The sequence below is a fragment of the Phyllostomus discolor genome, chromosome 6, assembly GCF_004126475.2.
Source record: "Phyllostomus discolor isolate MPI-MPIP mPhyDis1 chromosome 6, mPhyDis1.pri.v3, whole genome shotgun sequence".
Classification (NCBI taxonomy): Eukaryota; Metazoa; Chordata; class Mammalia; order Chiroptera; family Phyllostomidae; genus Phyllostomus; species Phyllostomus discolor.
Genome location: NC_040908.2, coordinates 164624701 through 164651708, shown reverse-complemented (window position 1 = coordinate 164651708; position 27008 = coordinate 164624701). Strand labels below are relative to the sequence as shown.

General features: G+C 58.8%; 1 protein-coding gene across 3 annotated transcripts; it reads right to left on the bottom strand.

Moving 5' to 3' along the window:
* Window positions 1-1866: 1866 nt before the first annotated feature.
* On the bottom strand, window positions 1867-13961 carry NAA40 (N-alpha-acetyltransferase 40, NatD catalytic subunit). Of its 3 annotated transcripts, XR_004904033.1 has the most exons (9): window positions 13691-13953; window positions 9131-9226; window positions 8147-8199; window positions 5495-5590; window positions 5255-5413; window positions 5020-5103; window positions 4594-4671; window positions 4128-4377; window positions 2977-4083 (listed from the first exon to the last, which is right to left on the bottom strand). XR_004904033.1 is itself a non-coding variant. In XM_028517417.2 (8 exons), exons 1-8 carry the CDS (start codon window positions 13694-13696, stop codon window positions 4236-4238), a joined length of 714 nt encoding a protein of 237 aa, XP_028373218.1. In that variant the 5' UTR covers window positions 13697-13953; the 3' UTR covers window positions 1867-4235. The 3 variants fall into 3 exon arrangements, 2 of the variants coding, with proteins under 2 accessions (XP_028373218.1, XP_035885527.1); XM_028517417.2 differs by having other exon boundaries at window positions 1867-4377; XM_036029634.1 differs by having other exon boundaries at window positions 2977-4377; window positions 5345-5413; window positions 13691-13961.
* Between the last annotated feature and the right edge of the window lie 13047 nt (window positions 13962-27008).

Here is a 27008-nt window from a genome sequence, read left to right as displayed (position 1 = left end):
CGTCCTGGTGCTGTGCTGCCCCAGCACCATGAAGACCAAGGTGGGGAGGAGCAAGGGGGCCTCCCGTTCGCTGGGGGGCTGTGGGGGCAGAAGGCTCCTCCTGGGGAAGCAGAAGCCCAGCCTCGCCTAGCGTCTGCAAGGAGGCGGCTGGGGGAGGGGCGGGGCCGGCAGTCGGACTGACCGCAGAGCTCCTTGGCTTGCCGCCAGGTCCTCGGGAGCTTCCCTGAGCTGCGGGTCACCTAACTGTTTTGTGGGATAACACCTGCCCTGGGCTCACCTCTCGGACCATCAGGGCCGTGAACAAGTTACTTTACACTCTGGGGCTCTCGTGACCTTTAGATTGAGGAGACCAGCATCGGGAGGGAACAGGGTTGTCGCCAGCACCAGCACGAGTCAGCACTCTGCCCTGCCCGGCACGCTGGAGCACGGAGCGGGACCTGTCGCTTGCGGAGCAGGGGCTTGCCAAACGCCAGTTTCCTCCCCCGGCACAGCCAAGTGGCAACGCGTCTGCTTGGGGCTGTGGAGTCTGCGAGGCTCCCCCTCAGCACCTCCGCCTCCGCCCTGACCCTGGTCCTCGGGCAGCAGAGGGACGGCCTCTGCTGCACTGGGCGGAAGCACAAGAAACCCGAGTGACCCTGCCCTCGTGTGAACGGACCACCTCCAGAGCCTGGCGGCTGAAACCAGCGGCACCAGGGCTCCAGCTGCAACCTCTCACCCAGCGGCGGGGCCTCTTGCGCCCCCTGCTGGCTGGTGCGGCGTTTCTGCAAGTGTCCCTAGAGCAAAGAGGCCTGGGCTGCAGCTGGAGGGAAGGGCGGGAGGCAGCCGCTGTGCAGGACCAACGAGGGGCCCTGGCCACTTAGGAAGGCAGAGGGCACAGAGGGTGAAGGAAGGGCCCCCTCTTTTCCGACTCTGGCCATTTACCCGCGGATGGTCATTCCAAGGTATTCCTGCCTCGGATTAAAACAGCCTTCAAGGAAAAGAAACTTTTTGTCATGTGAAAAATCTGTTGTGTGATTAGCCAGCAAAATGCTCTCTCCCCTCCCAAGGTCTCTCTTTGCGCCGCAAAGATAACACAGCTGCACAAACCACCCCCTGGGCGTGCCCCTGCCCACGGGGCTGAGGCCACGACCTCCTGGCAGCCACCCGGCAGCTGTCAACCCTGCTCCTCTTTCCCGGGACACCTGACTCTCTGGAGCACCAACGCCTGGGGAGTTTGGGGAGTCCCACCCCAGCCTCCCTCCCCACCTGGCAGCAGACAGTGATCGCCACACAGGAGCACGGCAGGCCAGCCGGTCGGCGTGCACAGGAAGTGCTCCTGAGCCAGGGGTCCCGGCCCACTTCCCGCCTCTCCTGCCGGTGCACGCTGGCCTGGGACGGGCCGGGGTCCCCCGCTCTCCCCTTTCCTGCCCTGTCAGGCCTGACATGAGTTGCCCTTCCACTGAGCCTGTGCCTTCTGTGAGGGAGGGACGAGGGGGTGGAATATCTCTGAGACAAAGAATATCCGGAGGGACCCACTCAGGTCGAAGGGCGGAGAGAAACACTGGTGCTCTCATCCACTCAGCTCCACACGGAGCCCGAAATGAGTGTACAGCCGCACACATTGGGTGTCAATGCTTGGGACTCTGTCCAGGGGCAACGCAGGTGAACCTCAGGAGACCTTTGACCTCTATCCAGGGCTTCTGGGAGGTGGCAGAAACACATGTATTTGGTGTCAGTTCCCAGCTCTGGCTGCCTGTCCCAGGCACCCAGGGCTCCATCACAGCCAGGAGCCTCCTGGGGAGCAGGCGGGGCAGCGCACAGTGGGACCGGCGGCATCCCCAGGCCCGCGCCGCCCCCACACCCAGCAGCAGGCACCGCCCCAGCAGCTGAACAAAGCGTCTTTTATTTGTGACATACAAATACACCAATGCAAAGAGATCACTTTTTCCCTTTGATTCCAGTGATAACAAGTTGCTAAAGAAAAAATATATCTCAAGGAGTTTATCTTTAAAGTTTCCTCTAAAAAACCCAGAGAGGGTTAAAAACCGTACACAGGTCATATGCACATTTAACATCAACAAAAACCTGAAACAGAGTGAAAGCAACTAAAATCTTTAGAAATATTTTAATGTGCCCCGAACAACAAACAAAAAAGCCTGGCAGAGCCTAGCTGGGGAGTGGAGAGAGTCCCCACGCTGCCTGGTGGCTGGGAACCCACGGAGCTCGACGGACGAGGGTTGCCGGCAGCGCCTGCACCCCAGCCCCAACCTTCCCAGCAGCCCTTGGGGACCTGGCTGGCAGAACCTAGGAGGGCAGGTGTGGCACCAAGTGGCCACGAATGGAGTCGGTGCCAGGTGTCTCATGACCAGAGACAAGACACTGACGCACCTTATGTGGGATTTACACTGGGGGCTCCTTTCGGCCCCTTGAGTGGGAGGTATCAAAAATCCATGATCTAAGACAATAAATAGTTATCGTTCCGGGTCCTTTGAGAGACGGAGATCAAAGGAAACACTCTTGCTAAACGTGCCTGTCGTTCCCTTACTCCCGGACGCCCAGCAGTGCCCCCCCAGAAACGGAGACCCTCGCCCCCGGGGAGCCAGCAGGAGGAGGGCGCAGGTGGGCTAGTTCCAGTGTAAAGCTGCAGGGCCCTCTCCAAGGGAGCAACCAGCCCACCGCGGGCAGGGTCAGGAGCAAGTCCCAGCACTCTGCAGAGGCGGGGCTGGGTGGAGGTGGCCGTGAACGTGGACAGGCACAAGCAGGGACGTGGGAAGAAGCCAGAACAGCGCCATGGAAGCTGGTCAGCTCGACGCCCGAGTCAGGGCAGGGTGGGGGGCTGCGAGCAGACTCCGAGGCAGAAGGCCCCACAGACCCCCAGGCAGCAACCTCACAAAGGCTGGGACTTGAATTTCAAGACACTCCCCAAAGCAGAGCCCGAGGATGTGTACCGGGAGGCGTTTGGTGCTTCTTTCTGGAATAGGGTTTGGTCGTCTTTTTCCCTGGGGGGGACAAGGCCTCGAGACCAGGGAGTGCAAGCTCTGACCCCGCACCCTCTCTGTCCTGTGAGAGGAGGGAAGCCCCCGCCCAGCCCGCTGCCACAGGGGGGTCCCGCAGAGGGGGAAGTGGGCCGCTGCAGCCTGGGCTGCCCGCGGGGGCAGTGGCACTAGTGCCTCACTGAGGCGGCGAGGGGCGAGGCTGGGGAGCGCAGGCCGGGCCTGCTGCTGGCTGGGGGCCCTCTGCAGGGGGAGGACGCTCGGCCTGCAGAGGGCTATCAGCACCAAGACATGAGAGGGACTGGCATTGAGGGTGCCAGCGCGAGGCCCTTCCGGGGGAAGGTGAGGGGCTCCCTGATGTTGCTTCCCCCTTGAGAGTGAGAACCGAGGTATCTGGAGCGGGGGCGGGGGCAGACAGTGAGGGGCAAGGGAGCACAGGCAGCACCGCTGACCCTTTGCTATGAACGGAAACTCAAGCCGCTGCCACAGATCAGAAGGGAAGCTTGGGATGCAGCACAGTCCAAAGCGCAGCGAGGTCCGAAAGCCCAAACCAGCAGCGGTGGCCCCACTGGACGCCTCTTCCTGGGCCCCTCGGCCTCTCTCGCTGGCAGTGACAGAGGGAGGGGGGCAGCCTTCTTCCTGGGGTCGGCTGGTCCCCTGAACGACTCCGCTCCGAACTGTGGACCCACGAAAGCACAGCTGGCGAGAGCGCCCTCGCTTCCCTGCGTCACAGCACAAAAGACCTTCCCACGGTCTCCACCAGAGCACTCTGTCCACGAGGCCCGAGGCTCTCTGAAGCCTCTCTGAGCCCAGACCCTACTGCAAGTCCATTCCTCTTTGAGGACCAGCCACACCCCGACCCAGGGCTCCAGGACTTCTGTAAAGGTGGGCACAAACACTCCATTTGTCCAGCGGTGTGAGTGGGGGAGGGGTGTGTCGAGAATCCAGCTACAGAGGAGTCGGGAATCTGGAGCTCAGGGGCGCAGGGCGGAGGGGCAGGCCGTCTTCCTGCGAGGACGACTTCGCGCCCAGGCCTCCGGCGGCTCTTCCCGCAGCATCCTCTCCTCCTGCTCCGCCCTGGCACCCTGCTGCTCCCGGAGAGCGGAGGGGGGCAGCCCAGGCCACTCCTCCCCAGGGCTCCCGCTCTCGGGGTGCAGCCTGGCCCCTGCAGGACCGAGGAGGCCGCAGCTCTGAGGGCGCCTGACAAGCAGCGTGAGGCCGGGGAGAGGGCAGGCCTTGGAGAGAGGGCTCTGGCTCGGGAGCTCAGTGGCAGCAGCCGCCACAGTGCCCACCCACATGGGAATGCTGGCTGTCCCCGAACTTGGTCCTCCGGCTCAGGATCTCGTAGGAGCAGTCCTCCCCACAGCAGCCCGACATGCTGGGGGACGAGTCATCGATCTCAAACCTGCAGGGCGGGTGGGAGGAAAGGGCTGGCTGCAGGGGCTGCCTCCCAGGCCCAGAGCTCTCCCACCGGCCACACTCATGGGAACCCTGGGAGTGAGGGTGCAGGAGGCTGGGGAGAGCGAGCCGAAAGGCGTCTGGCCACCCCCTCCCCCACGGGCCAGGGCGGGGACCAGGAACAGGCAGTGGGCAGAGTCCCACACCCGGCCCAGCTCCTTACTGCAGCGCTTCTCTGAAGAACTGGTAGGCGCCCCGATTGTGCTTGAACACCGTTAGCATGACCTTCTTCATCTGCGTGCTGAGAAGGCAGGGCCAGACGCGGGCTGTAGTTGAGCTGCCCCAACTACAGCCCGCCTGGGCCCCCGCAGCACCCAGGGCTCCCCTCCGCTGGGGTGCCCATGAGACTGAGTGGGCAGTAGCCCCCCCACCCCCCAACCGGCTTCTCCACTCCCTCTGCATCCCCATTCACTGCTGAGCCGAATGTACAAAATCTGGGGTCACAGCAGGACAAGGGAGCCTTGTGGAAGGAAGTCTAGATGCCTTTCTCCCAAAACCTCCCCGGGGGCCTGTCCTTCACGGAGCTCACGGCACAGCGGACACCTCAGGCAGCTCCTTATGACCGCGCTGCACGCCGGGTGGCCCTCACCTGTTGGCCATGAGCTGCAGGATCTGGATGAGGAACTTCCCCAGGCCTTTCCGCCGCACCTTGCTTTCCAGCTGCACTTCGTAGCTGGGGGAAGGAAGCAGAGACAGGACATAAAGAGGCTGCTGGGCCGGCCGGGAGGGTGTGCGCCCCTGGCGGCTGGAGCCACAGGCTAGAGGCCCCCGGCAGCACCACCGTCTCCTCCCCACGCCCCCCACGCCCGGAGCCGGGCTCCTACCAGTACAGGACTTCATCCCCGCACTCCACGTCAAACCGGAAGTGAGAAAAGGCGACGGGGATGGAGCTGTTCTCCCAAGCAATGAGGTACCAGGCTCGGTCATCCGTCATCTCCTCCCGTTTCTCTCTGTCCTTCCAGCCCCACTCGCTCTGCTCGTACCTGGGGGAGCGCAGGCGGTCAGGACCGCGGACACGGGGGCAGGCCAGCCCGGGGGCGGCGCCGCGGCCAGGGCGTGCTTACATGGTCTGCATGTTGGTTTTTGTCAGGTCGAAGGCCCAGTCCACGGTGGCCGGCTCCAGCCCAGACACGCGCTTGCACTCGATGGAGACATTTAACCTGGGAAGAACGGGCGGCATCTGAGGCCGGCTCGACCCAGCGGGGCCCTCGCGCCCGCAGCCTGACAGGCGGCAAGCCTGCTCTCGGCTAGCCCACCCAGGAGAGCCGGGCGGAGCTCGCCTCCCCAGGCACGACTAGGGAGGGTGCCTGCGAAGGAACGGGGCCCTCTGGGCCACGACCATCAACTGTCATCACAGGCCACTGCTCCCCCCACCCCGCCCTGCACGGGCACTTCACAAAGCCACGTCCTTCCCTGCCACCCCTTCACTCTCTCCACCCTGTCCTCTGCTCCTTGTTAAAAAACACTCTCCTAGCCCTGGCTGGCGTAGCTCAGTGGATTGAGCATGGGTTGGGAACCAAAATGTCGCAGGTTCGATTCCCAGTCAGGGCACATGCCTGGGTTGTAGGCCATGGCCCCCAGCAACCGCACATTGATGTTTCTCTCTCTCTCTTCCGTCTCTAAAAAATAAATAAAAAACCAAAAACAAACAAAAAAAACCCCCCACTCCCCTGTCTCCTTAGTGTCTGCCCTTAGTTCCAGGCATCTTTCCTGCTGCTTTAATTCTTAGTGGACGCCTCACTAGGCTCCCCGGGGACCTCTCCCTTATCACCACTGTCCTTCGAAAGCATCGGGGTGCCTCAGGCCCCACAAAGAGACCACGGCCTACACCCCCTTCTGTGGAGTGCTGGTCCGAGGAGAGGACGTGGCCGGTGCTCTCGGCTGATCAAACACAGCGGCACAGGCCCAACCCACAGGGTTTCCTAAACTAACAAATGCTGTGGGCGGGACGGTATCTTCATCTGCTACCTACTTCTAAATGAAGCTAAGGAAATTGTAGCTAAAAGCTTTGGCCAAACTGTGAAATCACCTTTTCTAAGCAGTGAGCGCCACATTCTGAAGGCACTGAAACCAGCAATTCCAAGTCCTTACGGAGCACTTTGGTGACCTGCGACATGACCCCCCAGAGGCCGTTCCACCCGCCACCTCTGCTGACTGGCACGCCATGTGATCTGCTCATTGCCCAGCCTCGTAAATTTGCGACCTCCTGGTTCAGAACAGCCTTCCTTTCTTTGCAGAGTGACCACGTGACCATCAGAAACGCCCAGATGCTGCGCTACAGTGGTGGTAGCTGCGTGCTTCCGGAGGGAGGTCCGCCCGTAGTGACCACGTGGCGGCCAGAAACGCCCAGACACAGCGCAGCAACGGCCGTAGCTGCGAGCTTCCGGAGAGCGGTCCGCGCACAAGAAACTCCCCAGAGACCTGAGTTCTCCCAGCTCGTGAAGGCAGGACCACGGCCGCACGAACCACACACGACCCCAGGCACTGAGGGGGCCTGCATCCAGTGGGCAGTGACCGCTTCAGAGCCGGGGCATGTACCTGGGGGTCGGTGGGAACGTGAACTGTGGGACACTAAGTCAGGGTCAGGGACCTTGGAACTCTGTCAAAAGCCCCCACCCCAGAAGCTGAATGACAACGCCACCACAGCCACTGTGCTGCGTCTGATCACAGCCAGGGAGAAGAGTGAATAAATTAACGTGATACTATGAAATTCAGATACAGCTATGAAAGGCAAGTAGTGTTGCCAACTAGTCTTTGCTTCGTAATTCATGTATCTGCATTTGTCTGTCTCGTTCATCAAAGTATTCACACCAGCTGCTATTTAGAGCTGGATAATTCTCCTTCCTCCTTAAAACCACCTTGCAAGTCTGGCATCTTCACTCCATTGCACAGATTAAAAAGCAAAAAATGAGGCTCACAGCGTATGACTGACTTGTCTAAGTATAGGTGATACGAGGCACAGTTATGCTTCAGACCCGCAGCTGTGATTCTCTGAAACCGTAACCCCCATCTCCCCTGCAGCCAGCGCGTCTCTGGCCAAACCGATCCTGCTCCCCACTTCATACAGCAGGAGGACGGGGGAGGAGGGGCTCTAATCCAGACCCCACGTGAACTTGAACTCCATCGGTAATGACGGCAACACTGTCTTGCTGCAGCCTGCTCCAGGCACTGGGGCGGCAGGTCCAGTCTCCCGGCCGACTCCGTTGGGAAGATGCTTTCATTAGACCCCTTTCACATGAGAAAACTGAGGCCCAGGGAAGTTAGGAAATTTGCCCAGGGTCACAAAGCCAGTCAGTGGCTCTTAACTCCTATGCTACACACTGAGGGAAAGGGCACGGGATTGGGAATTAAAAGCCCCCTCAGCTGCCAGAGAAACACTCTGTAAGCTCAGACATCTCCTTCAGCTTCTCTGAGCCTCAGTTTCCCCTGGTGTACAAGGGGTATCGGCCTAGGTGACTTTTCAAGGGCTTCAGCCCCGTGATTCTTTTTCGGGAGAGAATAACCAGTCCTAGGGACGTCAGTCTGGGACGATGCAGTCTCTGCTCCTTCATGGATCCCTCTGTCACCCCTCTGGGGCTTTATGTTGGCAGGGCACGGGCCACCGCTTCTGCTTTTCCCTGACAGAGGAGCATGGGAAGATCCGAGTCTGAGGAGGCCCACTCTGGGGGGGCCCCCGGAGGCGCACGGACACGGAGTCAGGGGTGCGGGACACTCACCCGTTGCGGTCATACTTCTTGAACACCGGGAAGGCCTCCAGGGGGTCCCCGAGCTGTGGAGGGAAAGGAAAGAGGATTGGCGCATGCGCAGCACAGCCCTCCGCTGGTCAGACCCACGCTGGGAGGCTTAGCCCTGGGCCCAGGTACGCCCCTCACGTGGACTCTCCGTCTGCCTCAGCTCCGAAACCACAGGGAGGAGGGAGGCCTGGGTGAGGAGGCCGGAGAGAGCCAAGGCAGCGTCATCGGACAGGCCAGGAAGGTGCCTCACTGGCCTGACCCGCGTGCTGGCCTGCGGACCCACAACCTGCTCACCGCCCTCCCTCCCAAAGCAGGAGGGGCCGCCCGACCAGCTGTGTACCCCCGAGAAGCCCCCGGCTAACCTCACCGGCTCAAAGCCCAGAGTGGAAAATCACGTCCCCGAGCCACAGCCTTTTAAGTATGGCCTGTGTTCTGCGTGGGCTGGGAGGACAAGAAGGGGACATGAAGGGGGCAGGAAGGATGGCCAGAATCTCTCCGGGTCAGTCTGAAAGCCGGCCCATCTGGCGCTCAGATTCACAGCCACGCCTCTCCCGACCGAGCCACTGGAAGCCAGGTGGCTGGATCTTCCCGGTCCCAGAACAGCTTCTGGTACTTCACGGGCAGTCAGTAAATGTTGGCAGGGATGACTGCGAAAATTATACCACATTTTACAAGGGAGGTTTCCTCCCCAAAATGCAAAGTCCTAACAAAAGTTTCTCCAGATCCTCTACTGGTAAGGAGACCCACAGAGAGGAGCCGCCACGTGCATTTGGGTCCACATTTCCCTGCACAGGCACCTGTTAACTCTCCCAGACCCAATGGGGCTCATGTTCCTCCAGCAAGGAGACAGTAGAGATATGGGTGGGTAGTAACACAATTCTGCCACAGGGTGGCTCCAAAAGAGGGAAAATGAAAAACGAAGCAGCAGTTCCAGGAGGAAGGGACTGGGATGGAGGGGAGAGTCACCCTGTTGGCGGCCTCCACTTTGGCACAGACAGCATCCATGGCTGCTCGCTCCTCCAGACGCTTCTGCTTCTTCTCCTTTGCTTTGCTCGACTTCCTCTGCAACACAGAAAAGCAAAGTAGGCTTGAAGTGCTGCGGCCCACCAAAGGCTCTGTCTCTGAGCCCAGCCCACCAACCTGGCCTCCGCAGCAGCAGCAGCTTCCAGTGCCGGCCGCCGCGCACTTGCTGGGGTGGGACCCCAGTGTGCGCCAGTCGTGAGATCTTGGGGCCTCACTAGACGCCGCGGCTTCCTTGTCAGGAAGAGTACTGACCCTGGGGACTGCTGGGTCACTGCGAACACGCAGTGGGAGCTGCCTGCAGCACAGCCTGGCACCCGGCAGTCCCTCACCTGTCCCCTCCTACGAAGGGACCAGCTACTTTTAGAGAGATTCAGAGCAGGTTTCAGGGAGGAGATGGCTCCTGAGGTGGCTGCAGGCAGCTGTCCCTAAGCATTCGTTTACTCAAGGCCTTTTCAGTGTCTTCCAGCTCAGGACACAGAGCGCTGGTCGGGGCAGCCCCTCCAGGAGTTGGGTCCCTTACTCAGCCAGGGCCAAGGCTCTCCGGCTGCAGGAGACAGAGCCCTCCCCCAGAAGTGTGGCTCAGCCAAGGCCAACCGGTGGGAGGCCCACTGGGCACCTAGCAGCGACGGGGCAGAGCGACGGGCCCCAAGGGGTTCACCTGGGGACAGAGGCCATGCCGACATGTGGTCAGCAAGGCCAAACTGCGGCCACACAGGCAGCAGGGAGGAGCACAGAAGGCGGGGCCCACACAGGGGGCGAACGCACGCAGCTGCACCCGGAGCACGTCCTGCTCTGGGGCTCGCGTGGGGTTCTCTCCAGGCCTAAATGGACCCTCTTGTCCTCCTGTAAGCAGCTGGTGCCACCGGGAAAGAACCCTGCTCTGGAGCCCGACAGACCTCACCCACAGCCTCTGTCTGCTCTTCGGGCAAAACGCAGCCTCCTTTCCTCATCTGACGAGTGGGGCCCCTGAGGCCCACCTGGAGGAGCGAGCCCGTGAGGGTTAACATGGCACGTCCTCGATAAACGGCAGCTCTCGTTCTCATGCCTGAGGACCAGAGCGGCATGTCCACCCGGAGGGGCTCTCCCACCCAGCTGCGTCCAGAGGCACCCCAAAGGCTCTGTAAGGGGGCTCTGAGCTCACCAGACACAGGTTCTGCTTCCTCCAGTCACACCTTAGTGGACACTGATTGGTCCCAGGAAAGGGTAAGCTGAAAAGCCAGCTGCTGGGAAAGTTTCTCAGGATGAATTCCACCCTTGGTTCCCCCAGGAACGACACCGCTTAACAGCCACTTCAAGCAACCAGGGGGCATGAGCTCAGGTGCCAGGAAGTCCCGGGGATCGCTCTTCTAGGTAGAAACTCGTCCAGCACCTGACGTTTATTATCTGGGGGCTGAGCGCTGGCCGGTAGCTGAGCTGGACCCCAGCCCCTGCCTCTCTGGAGGAAGGAGCGGACGACAGAGAACGAGGTGCCTTCAGGACACCGGGGGCCGGACTCAGAGCGAGCCCCCCTGTACCACAATCATTAAAATTAAAATGATTTATTTTCATCTGCACCGTAACTCAGCAAGGTATGTGTGCCCACTTCCTTGATGAGAAAACTGAGGCTCAGAGAGGTCAGATGACACTCAAGGTCACAGAGCCAGCCAACAGAGTGCTCCCTAGTACCACCTCCCTCCACTCGCACCAAGCGTGCCCTCCAGGAGGGGGGACACGTCCGCTTTACCTGCCGGCTCCCACACAGCGCTCTGCAAACAGCAGGCACTCGATTCACACCTGACGAATCACCCCCGAGTGAGCCCAGGTGTGGACCCCGGAGTCCGTGCTCCCTCCGCTACCCCATCAATCACATCGATACGACACCTACTACCAAGTGTGACAGAAACACTTTGACACGCAACTGTGAAACTCTTCCCCTGGCCCTTCCCACCAAAGCAGTATCTCCTCCACGTTCAGTTCTCCGACATGCAGAAATTTAAAGAAACAAAAACAGCCAGATTGGGGCAGGAGGCACCTTTCTGAAAAGGGATTGTGCACCTCCCAGATTTTCAGAGTTAAGGTCCCCACCCCACGAAGTATCCGAGATCCGAGAAGAACCTCTGTTCTGGGCGAAGGGAGCTATCCACGTCCTCCTCTCTGAAAGACCGCACGTGGCCGCCGCTCGGCCGGAAGAACCTGGAGCAGCAGGGCGCTCCCGTGAGGCCATCAAAGGGAGCAGGGCCCTCCGCTGCGGGGCAGCCGCCAGAGACCCTGCAGCGCGTGTCCACAGCCCCCACCCTTGAGGACCAGCGATAGTGCAAGGGTCCCAGCTCTGTTTCAGGGAGGAAAACCCGAGTCTCTCTTGCGCAGCGGGTTTCGGGCCAGAAGAGAGGAGGGAGGGCCATTCTCTGAGAAACACGCCGGTGAAGCATGAGCGGCAAGACTGGGCCCGGCGGGAAGCAAGGCCCGAGGTATCCGAGGCCGGCGCCTTACACTCAGCCGACGAGGAAGTATCCGACCGGAATGGCATGTTACGCTTCTTGTTTCTGCTCAGCCTGCAGTGGCTGATGCTGGGCAGACACTTAACAAGTGACACTGGGCACACAGGTCTCCCTTAGATTCAACTAGAGCTGGGTCTGGGGTCTTTCCCCCGGGTCTAGGTTAAGTATGTCGAGTCTCTAGACTTGATTTTCTACACACGAAATGCACAGTGTCCAAAATCCCTCGCTGCAACATGATGCACGTGGTTTGACATGGATGCCACAAAGTGCTTTGGCATGGATTAGACAACTGTTTTTGTCTAATGAGTTGATCTGTTCAATCAATAACTGTTTGAGAAAAAAATCCAAGTTAATAATAGTAGGAACAAACCCAGTGGGTTAAAGTAAAAATAGCGCAAATCTATACTAGATAACTGAGGGCTGAGAATACAGGCAAAATAAAAGTCACTTTTAAGAGGCATCTATTTGGCTATTTACATCTACTATCTCTCTCTCTTTTTTTTTTCAACCCTCACCCGCGGATGTGTATGTGTGTGTGTTAAAGATTTTGTTTATTTATTGTTAGAGAGAGGGGAAGGGAGGGAGAAAGAGGAACAGAAACATTAATGTGTGGTTGCCTCTATTGAGCCCCCTACTGGGGACCTAGCCTGCAATCCAGATATGTGTCCTGACTGGGAATCGAACTGGTGACCCTTTGGTTCACAGGCTAGCGCTTAATCCACTGAGCCACACTGACCAGCCTTTTTTTTTTTTTAAGAGACAGAGAGAAAAAGAGACCGAGTAAAACACCAATCAGTTGCCTCCCGTATGCACCCTGACTGGGATTGAACCCACAAACTTTTGGTGTACAGAACGATGCTCCAACCAACGGAGCCACCCGGCCAGAGTCCACTCTCTCATTTAATCCTCACATCTACCCTTGCTCCTCAAGGAGCAAGTACCATTATCCTCCTCACACAGACGAGGACCCTCAAATTCACAAAGGCCATGTCACTGGCCCAGAACCATGCCAGTAGCCAGTGAATGGGGCTGGAACCTCAGTTCCTAGCTCCCGCTCCAAACTCAGGGCTCCCTAAAGGCGGGGGAAATTCCATGTAAAAACTAATAGTATACCCAGAAAAGGTGAGTTACATTTTTAGGAGTGACAGATACTACTTACTCTATTTGGGACTTAGGACGGTGAACTCATGGAGACAATGAATAACTTCTGCCAACCCCCTACCAGCTCATGCCAGAGAAAGGCATAACACGCACCTCCAGGAGGCAATGCACAGAACAGGTGGCCTCCATCCACCTGCTCCTGGGGCCGTCCCCAGCACCCCGCTCACATTCCACTCAGCGTCCCCCCTGCAAAGTCTGAAGACGGCCAACAACTGGGGGAATAATAAGCACCCCCTCAATGCACCTAGGAGGCCGTGGGGGGCCGGCCTCTGTTGCAAAGGAAGAGACTGTTTCAGAAGCAGGAGGAACCTGGTGGAGAGGTTTCGAAAGAGTAGCGGAACCGGCTTTGGGGGGAATCTGTGTAGCGGGAAGCTCGGCTGCAAGGGATTCGGGAGACCAAAGTCACGGTCAGGCCCCTGAACACTGTCTACGTGACCTTGGCTGAGTGCCTTCTTTTCTGTGGGCCTCTCAGTGCCTCCAGGCCAGGGAAAGCCGCGAAGCCGGTGACAACTAGGTGACAGTGACCCCTGGGGACGGGAGGATACCCCAAGATCACCGCGGGGGGAGGGGACGGCCAAGAAGATAACAGGTCAGCCAGGAAGGCAGTGCGGACGCGACGGGAAGGGCGGGAGGCATCTGAGGTAGGGGGACAGGGGAAGGGGGCTCCCCAGGGGATTTCCGGGCTGGGCCGGCCGTGGGGACACTTAGAATGAGTAAGTTGGGTGACCTGGAAGCTGGGGAGTCACGGGCGGCCGAAGGGGTGTCAGGGTCACGTGAGGGGGGGCCAGGAACAATGGGGGTGCAGGGGGCAAGTGGAGCGTGGAGCGCTCCGGGCCGTTGCGTCTCCTCCCTCTGCCTCACTCACCCCCATGGCGGCAACGGCGGTAGCGGTCCTCAGCTCTTCTTTCCCACACTTGCCGGCAGGGAGGCGGTAACGGTAGCTACGGTGGCAGCGGCGACACCAGAGCGACGGCGGGCCCAGCACCGCGCATGCGCTCCGCGGGCTCCCCCGCGCGCCCTGGTGGGCACCGCGCCTGCGCACAGCCGGCGAGTTGGGGTTGCGCGGGGGTAGACGTGCAGGTGGAGAGCTCCAGAGGCGGGCCGAGGGTCTCTCAGCGGGAGGAGGCGGGAGTTACAGGAGGCAGCGTCGCGCGTAGAATGACGCAACCATGACCCCGCCCCCTCATCGCCGGGCCGCGTCTGTAGCTATGGCAACGGCTGCGCCCGGTGGAAAGAAGTGAGCTTCTGGGCAGCCTGGTGGGTGGCCTTGCAGCCCTTGTGCTCTGAGTTTCTGCGGCCCCGCCCGACCCCAGGCAGCTCGAGGAGCAGCCGCCTTCACAGACAACCAAACCGTCACGACCTCAAGTACCAGCCCCTCCTGCAACCCTGGGTCAGGGGAGAAGTCTTTGGAAACTTTCCCACCTAGATCATGAACTAGAAATTCCTTTGTAACCAGAGTCCCGTTATTCATTCATCCGTCCTGTCATTATTCATTCACCCTCCATTCATTCGCTCTCAGACATTCACTGGCCCCTACGCTGTGCTGAGATCAGGGCCATCGCTGTCCAAAACACTGTGTAGAGAGGAGACAGGCGTGAAAACAACTGTTTAATGGAGAGTGGATGGTGCGGTGAAAGTGAGACCCCAGGCTTCCCGGAGAGTGTTTCAGTCTGTCCCAGAAGACCAAAACGTGACCCCCACATGACCTTCATAAGAATTACCCAGGGAGCCTATGCACTGTGCACACCCCTGGGGCCCCTCCCTGGAAAATCCAGGGCCGGGGCCATAGTCTTTCCTTCTGAGAGCTCTGCAGGTAGGTGGAACACAGGAAAGTTGGAGAAATGCTGTCCAAGACCTCAACTTCAAAGACTGTGCCAAGTGTCGCTCGTTATCCCATCTTCAGCGCTCAGGGCCGCCGTGGCTCCAAAGCAGGCGCTCAAGCAACGTTTGCTCAGGCCCGCCTTATGCTGGGCACCGTCCCCGGCAGCAAAGCAAACAGTAACAGACAGAAAAGACAGTGCTGTCATAGGACTAGAAGGGGGAGGCAGATATTCCAATGAATACGTACCTAATGCATTAGATGATGTAGGTTCTGTGAAGCGACATAAAGCGGAGAAGGAGGCTAGGGATGGTCAGGGTTTATAGTTTTAACTGGGACACTCAGGGAAGGCAAGCATGAGATGACATTTGAGTCAAGGTCTCAAGGAGATAAGGGGGCAAGACATTAGGGTACACGGGGGAAGGGTATTCCAGGTAGCGGGCACTGCTAGGGCAAAGCCTGCAAGCTGGAGCACGATTGGAACGTTGGGGGAACTGCAAGAGGTAGCGTGCTTGGAGCAGGGTGGGCCCACGGGAGAGCGGGAGGGGAAATCAAACAGGTGACGAGAGGAGCATGCAGGGCTGGTAGTTTTCGGAAGACTTTGGGACTCCAGTGAGCTGGGATGCCGTCCGAAGGTTTGAGTGGAGGAGTAGTAGAGCTGCTTACAGCGCCAGCCTGCGGCTGGGATGTGGAGAGTGTAGGGGCAAGGTCAAAGGAAGGGCAGGACGGAGGCCACTGCTCTCACCGAGGCAGGAGTGGGGGTGCCCGCAGCAGTGGAGGTGCGAGAAGCGGGCAGGACATGGATGCCCGTCGGAGGCAGAGCCAACAGGACTCGCTGACCGAGCGGTTGTGGAGTGAGAGGGAGAGAAAAGAGTTCAGACACCTTCAGACGTTTAGCTTGTGCTGTTACAGAACACACACAAGGGGGGCCTGGGATTATGTACTATTATTGAAAGAAGGCCCCGGGTCCGTTATGTCCGCCGCCAGAGGAAAGACGTCTCTCAATGCCAGGGATTTGTGAAAAGGAAAGGAAACGTTTATTTAATGCTATACCAACTTAAAGTAGTGACCTAATGTCTTTACCAAAATCCCAAAGTCCCTAAAAACACCCACAAACAGACACAGTCCTTCCTTCCTTCCCCCTTTGCCCAGTCCAGAGTACCATATCTCAGGAAAGGAAATAGAAGTCCATGGCTCAGGCAGTCCTCTGGTTCTTCCCAGTTAGTACTCCATCTCGACTGGGAGACCTCCCTGGGTTCCCAGCACCCTCAGCTGAGTCGCCGGGATCTCTGCTAAAACCAGGTGGTGGTTCCCCCTTCTAAAGCTGTGGGGGTCCCCACTCTGCCAGGCCAAGTGGTTCCCTCTCTCTGGGATGCGGGAGTCTCCACTCTGCTAAAGATGCGTGGTTCTCTTCTCAGGGCTGCAGGAGTCTACACTCCGTCAAGTCCGTGTGCTTCTCCTCAGGGCTGCGCATGGTTCTCCTCCTAAAGCAGCATGGCTCTTCCTAAAGCAGCATGGTTCTCCCTTCTCAATGGCCGCCAAGTCTGGGTTTTAAATCCCCGCGGCCAATCTTCCTCTGCAGCCCCATTTCCGACTCCTCCCACACTTGGCTTCACATGCCAGAACTCGTATCCTTCCAGCTTTACTGGGCTGCCATCATGAGTCTGGGCAGGCGTGGCCCCATGTCCTGGAGCCAATCCTCTCTGAGCTCCCACGCAGGCGCTGTAACTCAGGGGACCCGCCCCCCCCCCCCAGTTACATCTGGGTGGGGAAGTTACTTCCATTCCCCTGGCTTAGAGCTGATCACAGCTACTTAACATATCTATGCAACCAGTCAAAGGTTATAGATATGCCAAACGACCACACCAGAGCTTAGCTGCAAGGCTGTTGCTATGCTAAACAGCTCTCAATGGCCCTGCTCCATTTGTCCCTTCCCCCAACCCACACCCTGGGCGGGATGGATGGAGACATCCCAAAATCTCCTGGACACCTTGAGTTCTGGACCCCATTTTAAAATGCCCATTTGGGGTCCCCCCTCTTGGCTGCACCCTGTAACAGTGCCACTGGAAAAAGTGAAGCAGCTTCGGCTGAGACGCGGATGACTCTGCAAGGAGCCAGGTGGGGGTGGGGGAGGGGAAGATCGGGAATTCAGTTCCGGCAGCGTCTGTTTTGAGATGTCTTCTAGGCACTCACGTGGATGTGTGGAACAGCCAGAGCCTGGAACTCAGGGAAAGGTCCAGGCAGGGGATAAATATTTTCTTTTTTTCTTTTTTTTAATCAAGGTTTTATTTTATTTTTTATTTTTTAAAAATATTTTATTTATTTATTTTTAGAGAGGGAAGGGAGGGAGAAAGAAAGAGAGAGAGAAACATCGATGTGCGGTTGCTGGGGGCCATGGCCTGCAACCCAAGCATGTTCCCTGACTGGGAATCGAACCTGCGACACTAAATATTTTCCTACAGTCAGCATGTGGGTAGTATTTAAAGCTGACTGAGGCTGGAGGAGCCTTGGAAGGAATGTAGGTAGGCTTGAATGACTCTTCAGCCTGTGTTCTATCCCTCGGTCAAATGATCTGCTTGCTAGCACTCTGGGGACCAAAAAAAAGGTAGCCAAGGGTCGGAGGGGATGGCCGAGGTAGAAAGAGGGGACATCTCAAACCTACTGTTGAAGGAGGAGGAGGCAAGAAGATTCAGGGGGCGGGGACAGGAGTTTTGGAGGCAAGAACCAGGAAGCAGCGTGGCAGTGTGGGGGTGAGGCTCAGTCCCCCGCCCCAGCGCCACCCTCCTGCTTGGGCTTCTCTCTTCTCTGTACCCACATTGAACTTCACGGTCAGTTGTTTCAGGGAACAAATGCCTGTCGCCATGATGGCCTCTGCCCTGTCTTTTCCGCCGCTCCCCAATCTTGGGTCCACCCACCTTCCTCCAGGCTGCTGGAATTCGCTGGACACCGGACAAGACCTGGGAGATGAGCCCAGTGATCCCTTGGGGAGGTGACATCACCCGGGCCCCTGAAAGGCTGAGAAGGCCCAAGGCCCTGTCCCTGCCCTGCAGCAGCGGCATTCCGGGGCCTGCCCCCACCCTGGCCTCTGTCCTGCCCGGGGCTCCTGGGATGGGTGACAGAGCTGGCTTCGGAGCCAGAACGGCCTGGGTTTAAACCCCCTCTCTGCTACTCTGGGGTTTGTGACTTTTGGCAACATAACTAAGGTTTCTGAGACTCAGTGTTGTTTTGTTTTTAAGTTATTTGTACAGAGAGACTACCCGTCGCGATCATTTCGCCGTCCTGATCCGTGCGGGGTTCATTCGGAGAATTCAATGACGTGGGATGGTGGACAGCACACCTGCCAGGGCTTGGGGCAGGAAAGGGATCCCTCCCAGGTGCGAAAGTACATCTCCCCACCCTCTCTGCCTTGCCCCACCCCTCCTCCTCCAGTCCCTGCCAAACATCTGCCCCAATGGCCAGGCTGTCAGCGCTGCCCCATTAGCCACTCCCTCCAGCTCCCACCCAGGGGCCCCGGGGGGTGGGGGTGGGGCGTCTCCACTCTTCTCTGACCCTTCTGCACAGCGACACTGCCCCACCTTCTCAGTTCCTGCACCCCTCCCACCTCCTTCCTGGACTCCTCTTCCTTCTTTTCCTCCCCTTCGTCCCAGGCAGCCACGCCCCCAAATACTGCCCTTTGCCCTCCTCTCACTCCGGCGCCCTCAGCTGCTCCCAGCTATTCATTGGTTCATTTGCTCGGCAGAGGCTGGGGGCCCGTACATGCTCCGTGGTGTCATCTAAGCTGGGAAACAGGCTGAGGAGACAGCCCCTGCCCAGGGACGGGTGTGTCCCAGCACAGCTGGGGCGAGGCAGATGCCGCACAGTGTGATGGGCTGGCCCTGAGAGTGTCCCTCGATTTCCCCTAAAGAATCGAACTGTTGCCCACTCTCCCCTTCCTGCCGCCTGGGGTGCTGAGCCTTCTCCAAGGCCAGGCTACCCTGGGCCTCACGCCCTTGGGCTCCCTTCCGGCCACCCGCCTTCCCTCCCTCCTCCAGCCTGCTCAGCCCTGCTCCTCTCGGGCTCCAGCCTGCACTCCAGGCCTCCCTCTTGCTCAGAAACATTTGGAAACAGTGGCCTGCCCTGTCTCTGCCTCCTCGCTTCTCAAGCCACTAACTCCTCAACGCGCTGCAGCCTGGCTTCTGTTCCCTCCACCCCCCGGAGCCCCTCCGCAGTGCCTCCAGCGGTTGTGCTGATTCCCAGGGACAGCCTCGTGCCTTATCTTCCCGGACCTCCCTCCGACTTCTGGCATCCTTCACTCCCTTTGCCTCGAAATGCCGTTCTTTCCTTGGCATTTGCGGCCCCACCACCCCAACCCCTTTTCTAAAATGCGCACCTGGTCAGGCCAGCTGAAGCATGACAAGGCCCTGGACTCTGTTAGGGGTTAAGGTGTTTGGCCACTGCCCACCTGGGCAGGTCCCCCCTCTCCATCCCTGCCTTTGGCCCTGCTGTTCCCTTCACTTGACACCCTCTTTCCTCCTCACCCCTGGGGTCCCAGGGTAAATCAACATTGGAAGCCTTCTTCGGACTCATGTAGCTGGCCTGGCCACTCTTCCTGGGGTCTCCTGACGCCCCCTTCATCCTTCATCACACAGCCCCGGGGTCACTCACCCCTGCTGTCTCCCCCACGAGGCCGCAGGCTCGCTGCTACCGCAGGAGTGCCAGATACAGTGCATGGGACTCACGGAAACTCACTCTTTGTCAGAAATTCAGACCGCTGGGTGCTCTGTATTTTCACAGGCCAAATTTGGCAGCCTTAATAGCTGTTCCCCCAGGCCCCAGCTCTGTGCCTGATGTGTGCAGAGCAGGCACTCAGTAAATATTAGGGGAAGGGATAAGGTGGCAGTGATGGGGGCAGGCGCAGGGACCGAAGGGCACAAAGGAAGGGTAACAGGCCCCTGGAGGAGGTGGCACCTGAGCCGAAGCAGGTGGAGGTCATTAGGTTCTGGCAGCCACCGGCCCCGCCATGGGGACGCCTCCTCTCGTGCGTTGAATCGTGGCCCCTAAAAAGCCACATTGAAGTTCTAACCCCTGGTACCTGTGCGTGCGACCTTATTTGGAAACAAGCTCTTTGCAGATGTGATTAAATGAAGGGTCTCAGGATGAGATCATCCTTGATTGAGGATTGGCTCCAAATCCAGTGACTGATGTCCTCAGAGGAGGCGGGAGAGGGGGGCTTGAGACGTGTAGACGAAGAGGACTCGGCCGCGCAGAGACAAAGGCAGAGATCAGATTGGGGTGAGGCAGCTCCAGCCACGGAGCGCCCAGGGCTGCTGGGAGCCCCCCAGAGCTGGGGAAGAGGCACGGGGAAGACTCCCCCGCAGAGCCTGGGAGGAACGAGTCCTGCCGACGTTTTTTTAAAAAGATTGTATTGCCCTGGCTGGTGTAGCTCAGTGGATTGAGCGCGGGCTGCAAACCAAAGTGTCGCAGGTTCGATTCCCAGTCAGGGCACATGCCTGGGTTGCAGGCCATGACCCCCAGCAACCGCACATTGATGTTTCTCTCTCTCTCTCCATCTCCCTCCCTTCCCTCTCTAAAAATAAATAAATAAAATCTTAAAAAAAAAGAATACTATCTTCATTTTTAAAAAAAGATTTTATTTATTTTTAGAGAAGGGGAAGGGAGAAAGAGAGGGAGAGAAATATCAGTGTGTGGTTGACTCTCACGTGCCCCCCACTGGGGACCTGGCCCACAACCCAGGCATGTGCCCTGACTGGGAATCAAACCAGAGACCCTTTGGTTCGCAGTCTGCACTCAGTCCACTGAGCCACGCCAGCCAGAGTCCGACATCTTGATTTTAGACTTCTGGTCTCTCACCCTGGCTGGCGTGGCTCCGCGGACTGAGCACCCCCCTGCAAAGTGAAAGATCACTGGTTTGATTCCAGGTCAGGGCACGTGCCTGGGTTAGGGGCCAGGTCCCCAGTGAGGGGCACGCAAGAGGCAACTGACCGATGTTTCTCTTGCACATCGATGTTTTCCTCCCTCTCTCTAAAAGTAAATAAGTAAAATGCACTTCTGCTCTCCGGACCCGTGAGAAAATAAATTGCTGTGTTTAAAGCTATCCAATTTATGGCGGCCCCAGGAAACTAATATACTCCCGAGGCTCCATCTTGCCCGAGCTCAATCTATAAGATTCTTCCTTTCATGACCTTTGGCCCCAGAGCTGCTCAGAGTGCCAGAGCTCTTATGTGGCCGGTGACAGGCAGCCACCACAATGGCCCCGAAGAGCCTCACCCCCCGCACTCGTGAGCACACCCAGTGGGGCTGAGCTGCGTGACGAAACAGCACTGCAGAAGCGACAGCGTGTGAACCCGAAGACCAGGTTCTCTACCCTGAGACCAAGCTTCTGCCTAGTCTCTGGGGTTGCTCCCCGTGGGGGAAGCCAGCCGCCGCGCTGTGGGGACGCCGGCGGTCCCTTGGAGAGAGGTCCCCATGGGGAGGAGCCGAGGTGTCTCGCCAATAGCCAGCCCCAGGCTGCCACCCCAGGGAGCGGGCGCCGTGGGTGACGATGGTCCCACGCTAGTCAAACCTGCAGGTGACTGAAGCCCCAGCCAACGTCCTGGTGGCTGCCCCGTGGGAGACCCGGACACGGAACGACCCAGTAAAACCCCTCCTGAGAGTCTGACTCACAGAAGCATCGAGGTCCCCTGCTAGGCAGCCCTACTGCCGCCTCTCTGATGCAAGGCCCAGCTAACCCTCGTGGCTTGGTCTCAACGTTGAGGCCCTTGGGCCCCACCCTTGGCACCAGAAGTCAACAGGAGACGGTTGGTTGGACTTTGTGGTGACAGCTGGCCTCGCTGGCCTCAGGAAGGTAAGAGGGACCAGGTAATCATCGAGTCTACTTCTTAAAAAAAAAAAAAGATTAGCCCTGGCTGGCGTAGCTCAGTGTATTGAGCGTGGGCTGCGAACCAAAGTGTCGCAAGTTCGATTCCCAGTCAGGGCACATGCCTGGGTTGCAGGCCATGGCCCCCAGCAACTGCACATTGATGTTTCTCTCTCTCTCTCTTTCTCCCTTCCTTCCCTCTCTAAAAATAAATTAAAATAAAATCTTAAAAAAATTAAATAAAATAGGAATTTAAAGAGAAAAAGAAAATATACTTATTTAAAAATATTTTATTTATTTATTTATAAAGACTTTTTTAAATTTTATTTTTAGAGAGGCAAGAGGCAGAGGTGAGAGATGAGAAGCACCTGAGGCCTTGATGACCGAGGAGTGTGGTCCGTGGAGACCACCAACCTCCACACGTCTTAGGACAGATAATAAAATGTCTGCTTTTTTCAAAACACCATTGAGTGGAGGAACAGCCAAAAGCCTCTTCACTGAAAGGAGGAGGACGTGGGGGTGTGAAAAGCAGGGCTCTGGCGTCAGCTGGTTGGGGATTGGTCTTAGCTGTGTCACTTTCAGGCTGTGAGATCTTAGGCGAGTCACCTCCTGAAGTCTCCGCTCCTTACCTGCAGAGTGGGAGTCATGAGACCACCGGCCCCGTAGGGCTGGTCTGGAAAAAACGGGGTAACTGAGGTGAGGAGGCATCTTGCACCCAGTGGCTGGTACCCCTAAGCATCGGATCCATCTGTTTACTCATCCACTACGGTATTCAGCCACAGTTACTGAACATCTAAGTACTTGCGCTAATTTTGGGTCTGAGGATGTAGCTGCGAAGAAAAGGCACTCAGAGACGTTGGCTCTTTCTATGATTATTCTAAGACTTTGCCGACGATGAGCTCCTAATACCTTGGTACAGTTCGAGGAGATGTGGCAGAAATGAATTCTTGGACCTGGCACTGGAGGTCCCCGTGGAGTGAGAGGGGCTGGGGGCAGCCAGGCGGGCTCTCCCGAGGAGGCGGTGCCTGGGAGACGGAGGCTGAGTCACGCAGCAGCCACGCGTTGGGCACCTGCCGGGTGCCAGCTGCCGTGGAGCTGTGTGAGGAGCCGGGGGTGCACAGGCCACCAAGACAGATGCCCACCTTCTCTGGGCTCACAGCCTCGAGGGGGGACGCACAGGTAAACGGGTAGGTGGTCCCATTGGAGTGACTCGTGCCGAGATGGGGAGGGGGCCGGTGTCCTGCAGAATCTGAGCTCCGTTTTGCAAGGCAAATGAGAGTTATCGAGAGGGGTGCAGGAGTGCTCCTCCACTGTCGGGGACAGCAGGTTGTCGAGCGGGGCCGAAGCGCAAGTCCGTGTGAGGTGGCGTTCTGGGAGGCGGCATTGCAGGGGCCGTGGTTGCGAGAGACAGAAGACCGACGTCAACCAAGGGAATGGATCGACTGGCTCATGAACTGAAAAGTTCAGAGGCTGGGTGGCTGCAGATGAGGTTGACCCAGTGACCCAGTGATGTCACAGAGAAACCAGTTTTTCCCCATCTCTTCGTGGTCCCCTCCGCAGACCTGGCTGTCCTCTAGGATCAAAGATGGCAGCCAACGCTCCCGGCTCAGCTTCCTGGCCTTTGTCCCATATTTGCAGCCAGCTGATTGGGCCACATGAGGTCACTGGTCCACGTTCTGAACCCCATGGTGTCCAGGGCCTTGGGCGAGGCTGACACCGGTGTGGGATCGACCCCACAGCACCCCAGTGATCCCCAGAGGAGAAAGGCAATTGGGGGGGAGCGGGGGGGGGGGAACAGGGGTCAGGAGGCCAGATTCTGAGATAAGTCATGCCCAAGGCTAATGAGAAGCAGAGGATTGTCTAGATCAGATTGGTTTTGAGACAAATCACTCTGGCTACTGAGTAAGGAGCAGATTAGGGGAGGGCAAGAGGGAAGGGCCGGAGGGGAGGCCGGGAGGCTGTCTAGGACCAGGCGAGGGGGAGTGGCTGCCTGGGGGAGGCCGACGGAGGTGGGACACGGACGTGAAGCACCGAGGAGCCCAGGGCAGTTCCCGAGTTCATACTCTGGGCACCGGTGGGAAGAGAAATTGGGAGCGGGGCGGGCAGTGCCCGTGAGCGGTCGAGAGGCCACGATCCGTTTGGACTGACTGGCCCGAGGTGTCTGAGAGAGAGCCCAGCTCAGAGGTCCAGAAGGCTGTTGGTTGGGTAAGGGGGTCCCGAGCCTGGGGTGGGTGTCTGGGCTGGAGACTAGAGTGTCCACAGCGTGGGGAGTTAAGGACTCGGAGCAGACCTGGAACACCAACAGCAGGGTCTGGGGACAGCCAGGAGGACAGCCACAGTGGCTGTGGGGCGGGGGGGGGGCTGACGACTGGGAGCAGGGGTGGCGCCCTCTGTTCAGAGGTGGAGCAAGACCCTGCCTGCCAAGCGCCCTTGGGGTTTACAGACAACAGTCACGGGTGACCTTGGCGAGACTGGTCTCTGTGGAGTGGCCGGGGGTGAAGGGCTCGGGGTTGGGAAGTGAGTGGGAGGTGAGGACAAAGATGCAGGAGTGCGAACAACCCTTTTAAGAACCCTGGCTTGAAAAAAGAAAAGCTAGCAGTAGCTTTAGGGGAGAGGGGTAGATAAAGGTGACCGTGGGTGGAAGGAGGGGTGTGTGTGTGTGTGTGTTGGTGTGTCAGTGTATGTGGGGCGGGGGGGCGGTTAGGATGGGGGGACTTAGGTGGGCTGATGTGTTGAGCAAAATAATGAAGGAAGAGAGATCAGTGAGGACCAAGGTGCTTGGGATGGGTGTGTGTGGGGGGGGGGGGGGAGTGCGGGGCCTGGGAACTAGGTTGGCCTTGAAGGGGGAGGTACCTCTACACCTGGAGGTGAGAGGGAAGGAGCTGAGTCTCGGTGTGGGGGGAGGCCTCGGAGGAGGGTTTCCTGCCAGATGGCCTCAATTCTCTGGAAGTGGGAGGCAAGGCCGTGTGTTGAGGGCCATGCAGCAGGTGGGTGGGGGCGGGGTACAGGAGGAGCTTGAGCAGGGAGCAGGAAGGTGCAGGCCGCCCCGGCCTGGGAGCCCTGGATGTGTCCGGACAGAGCAGAGCGTGCCTGCTGGAGCCGCGGTCCCCAGGGCCAGGCCGGGCTCGGAGCATGCAAATCGGTGGGCCGGGCTAGGCTTTGCAGGGCGGATGGGGCATTCTGGGGCACCCGAGAGGGCTCAGCAGATGGTGAACACACCTGTTTGGCTGGATCAGAAACAAGTTGCAAAGCCCTTGAGTCCTGAGCTGGGAGAAGAGGAGAAGTTCCGACTTTGCCAGGAAGGCCATAGGTAACCACAGGACACTACTGAGCAGGCATAGGACAGGGTCAGAGCAGTATTGGAAAACTGCTGTCCACCCAGGTGTTCTTGGCGGGTTGGAGAGGTCAGACTGAAGGCAGGAGTCTGGGGTGAGTCTGAAGGGAAGGTGCCGAGGGGAAAATGTCCCAGAGAAAGAGCTATTCGCTCGGGGGGGTCAGACCCGGGAGACCCAGGTGGCAATGGCCCACAGATCACGGGCCGCCTCCCAGAGCGGTGAAGGGGCTTCCAGCCTTGCGTGAGGTGCTCAGTAGGGGGGCCCGCTTCAGAAAGAAACCAGCATCTACGTATGGGGGCTCTAGTTACATTCCAGCCGAAATGATGTTGGATTCTCCCAGCAGTCAGATGAAGTCAGAATTATTGGTGGTCCCTTTGAGAGATGGAGGGACTGAGGTTCAGAGAGGCCAAGTAACTCACCTCAGACCACACAGCAAATGAGTCCTGTCTCCTCTGCCATTCTGCTGGGGGTTCTGTTCCACCTGACACTCTTCTGGAAGGTTCTGGGTCAAGAAGACTTGCTGGGGATTGGATCTAAAACTCGGTAACTCCAAGGGGTCCAGGGGGACCTCGATTTCACGCACTTGCCCCAGGAGAATGGTTTCCTCAGAGTGACGGGCTTGGCCTGGCTGGGAGGACATTTGTGGCCAGGCTGAGGTGGGACCCCTTGGTTCTCACTGTCACCACCAGAGGGCGCCAGCTGTTGTCCAGGTGAGGGCGAGGGGAGGTCCCCATCCTGGCTTCCGGAGAAACAGCGTGGGCTCCAGGGTCTGGAAACTACCCACCCCCATGGGTCCATGGAGTCCCCCCACCTTGTCCTGTCTACCTCGGCTAAGGTCTCAGTGACCTTTCCTCCCCAATTCCTGCTCCGCTCAGGGAGTCGGATTTCTTCGGTGTGGGTGTCAGGAAGCTGGGGTCTCCTGCTGACCTCCGCCCCGTGCTGCCGCGCCCTCCCCCACCACCACTCAGACTGGCCTGCCTCGCCGCCTTCAGCCCCCTCCTCACACGGCCGCAGTGCTGAGGCAGTGCCAAGCACCAGGTTGTCACCTCTGTCACCTTCTGTCAGCCTCTTCACAACCCTGGGTGGGGGGGGGGTGTGTGTGTGAGCCGGTCCAGGGGATTTATTAACTGGGCCCAGAGGGGGGAAGGGCAGTGCCCTGGGCCACACAGCGTGCCAGTGGGCCCGGGGTGGCGGGGTGGGGGAAGGGAGGGAGGAATCACATTCCTGCCTGGGAAGGGCTGAGGGGGTGGGGGCCCTATAGGGAGCTCCCCGAGCTCTTCCCACAATGGAGCCCATCTCCTCTGTCCCTGCTTCACCCCTCCCCAGGCTTGCAGTTTGGAGAAGCACCTCCCCCCAACTCCTCAGCCGGGTTTCTCTCAGATCCTGCCACCCTCCCTCCCCCACCCCGGGGCCGCCCGCCTGCCTGCCTGCCTGCCTGCCTCCCTCCCCAAGCTTAGCCCCTTGGCTGTGGCCACTGAGGGCCTGGCGGGGGTCCCAGGCACCACACCGCAGCGGCCAGAGCTCGGGACAGTCCCAGTCTGTCTGGCAGGGATGTGAGTTCAGGATTGGCTGGAGCTGCCCCCGCCTTTGGGAGGAGGGAGCTGTAAGGGGAGGCCCGGTGGCTCGCTCAAGGTCACCCTCCTTTTCTCTCCCAGCATCCCTGTGCGACCTTTGTCCCTTCTGCCTCACCTTGAGGAGGGAGGAGGCGAGGTGCCCGAGAAGCTGAGGACCGAGGAGCTCCGGGAGAGGAGGAAGGCTTCTTGGGCTCCTGACATTTATTCATTCAGCAGCTATTGAGTGCCTCCCACATGCCCGGCGCTGGGAACACGGCAGCGAACACGGTGGACACAGTCCCTGCCCACAGCCCAGCAAGGAGACAGACAGGATATAAACAATCACACAAATAATGTAAACTTGTGTTCCTAGCAGTGTGGCAAAGGCCCTGAGCGAGCAGGGTTTGGTCGGCTTCCCCTGGGGATCCCGGGATAAGGAACCTCATCTGGCCTGGGAGGGCGGCAGTGTGCTGCCATGGCCGAGGGCTTTGCGGAGGCCTGTGTGGCGGCTCTGCAAAGCCTCAGTTTCCTCCACTGGAAAATGCAGGCGGTAAGCGTACCCCGGATCCCGGGGTTGCTGCAGGGCTGCGAGGCGGCCGGCATGCTGGCCCACAGCCCTC

Coding starts and splice junctions, on each gene's coding strand:
- NAA40 (XM_028517417.2), bottom strand. Junction 5,414..5,494: donor AAAACCAACATGCAGACCAT/GTAAGCACGCCC, acceptor GCGCTCCCCCAG/GTACGAGCAGAGCGAGTGGG. Junction 4,672..5,019: donor CTGCAGCTCATGGCCAACAG/GTGAGGGCCACC, acceptor CTGCCTTCTCAG/CACGCAGATGAAGAAGGTCA.